Source organism: Pteropus vampyrus, unplaced genomic scaffold (genome assembly GCF_000151845.1).
Source record: "Pteropus vampyrus isolate Shadow unplaced genomic scaffold, Pvam_2.0 Scaffold116, whole genome shotgun sequence".
Classification (NCBI taxonomy): domain Eukaryota; kingdom Metazoa; phylum Chordata; class Mammalia; order Chiroptera; family Pteropodidae; genus Pteropus; species Pteropus vampyrus.
The window spans coordinates 188,842-190,223 of NW_011888897.1; the positions used below are offsets into that span (position 1 = coordinate 188,842).

A 1,382-nucleotide genomic window follows, 5' to 3' on the forward strand; every position below is an offset into this window, starting at 1 on the left:
AATAGTAGCCAGATGTGGGCGGCTTTTAACTATACAATTCTTCCTGTCTCAGTACATGTGACTATACATCTTTTCCTGTCTTAGTATAAGTATCTGCTTGATATCTGATATAAATGAGTATAAACTAGATCTGATGTGTCCATATAAGATTAGCTGGTCTTTGACACATGTAAAGAGGACAACCTGACCCTTTATTGAATCATTGAGGATCATGGGGATTCCTGCATAAAACCACCATTCCCGCTCTGCTTCCAAGTACTCCTTCTTTGCTTCACAGCAAGAAACAATAATGAAAGAGCAGACAGTTTGAAATCTATAACATTCTGATTTCTAAAAAGAATATTTGACTTCTCTCACGTTCTCTGCAGAAAAACTGATTGTTATTCTATCCTTACAAAGGGGCAGTGGGATGTGTCTTGGGTGAGTTGAGTATCTATATAAAAGCTCCCAGCCTTGAAAAGAACATCTTGTTTCCAGGCCTGAAGATATTGAAACATTAATTACATAATTTATAGTAGTGCTTTCTTCTACAATGTCTGAAGAAGTGACCTACACAACACTCACCTTTCGGGATTCTGTTGGAGCAGGAAATAACCAGGATAGACATAACCTAAGGAAAAGAGGTAGGAGTTCGGAGAAAGCAAGACGCGATCTCAGGGTATGGATCAGAGTTTAATGCCTTGAGGTGCTGTTTTCATACCGGTGCTCAGGAGAAAGATGCTGTAGACGCTTAGAAATGGAGATGAAGTTGGTGGAATATATTAGTGGAATGAGTGTTGCCAAAATTCAAGGGCACATTTGTAAATTCCAGAAACTCATTAAATTGTGTGATATCACTACGTTTCATGAAACTGTGTTATAGTGAAAAATTTTATTTGGACATGACAGACAGAGATTGAGTTTGGGGACTAATAGATTTCTTTTATAAATGTAGTTCTTGATATTTGTGCCTTGTAAGAGATGCCAGAGGACCGTTCTTTTTGAAGACAGATTAGAGGCTTCTAAAGCAGAGAATGTAAAAGGAACTTTTTCCCAAAGATATAAAAAAACTGAAGGAAAAAATTGGGAGATAAGTGAATCAGAAATAGACAAGAGATAGTTTTTGTTGTCTAAGTATTAAAAAACACATTGGGAGTTGAAATTCCTGTATAATTAGCAGTGTTAAATCAATAATAATATATTTTTTAGTATTTTATATGCATTATGTCATATCTTCATCAAAATATAATTATGAAGTTAATGGAATAATATGAGTATTTTCTCCAGTGTATTAATGAAAAAACTGAGACCGAAAGAAATTAAATGATTTAACCAGGTTCATGTCCAGACATTCTAATCTTTCACTCATTTCCTGTATTCAGTTGGGAGAAATAGCATTCTCC

The 1,382-nt window shown here is 35.1% G+C and overlaps 1 protein-coding gene across 1 annotated transcript in view; it reads left to right on the plus strand.

Moving 5' to 3' along the window:
- The first annotated feature begins 532 nt into the window (after positions 1 to 532).
- CLEC12B (C-type lectin domain family 12 member B) overlaps positions 533 to 1,382 on the plus strand; it is a 7,308-nt gene continuing 6,458 nt past the window's right edge. Inside the window, exon 1 of the mRNA XM_011365754.1 lies at positions 533 to 623. Coding sequence (XP_011364056.1) covers positions 533 to 623 — 91 coding nt within the window. The remainder of the gene's footprint in view (positions 624 to 1,382) is intronic.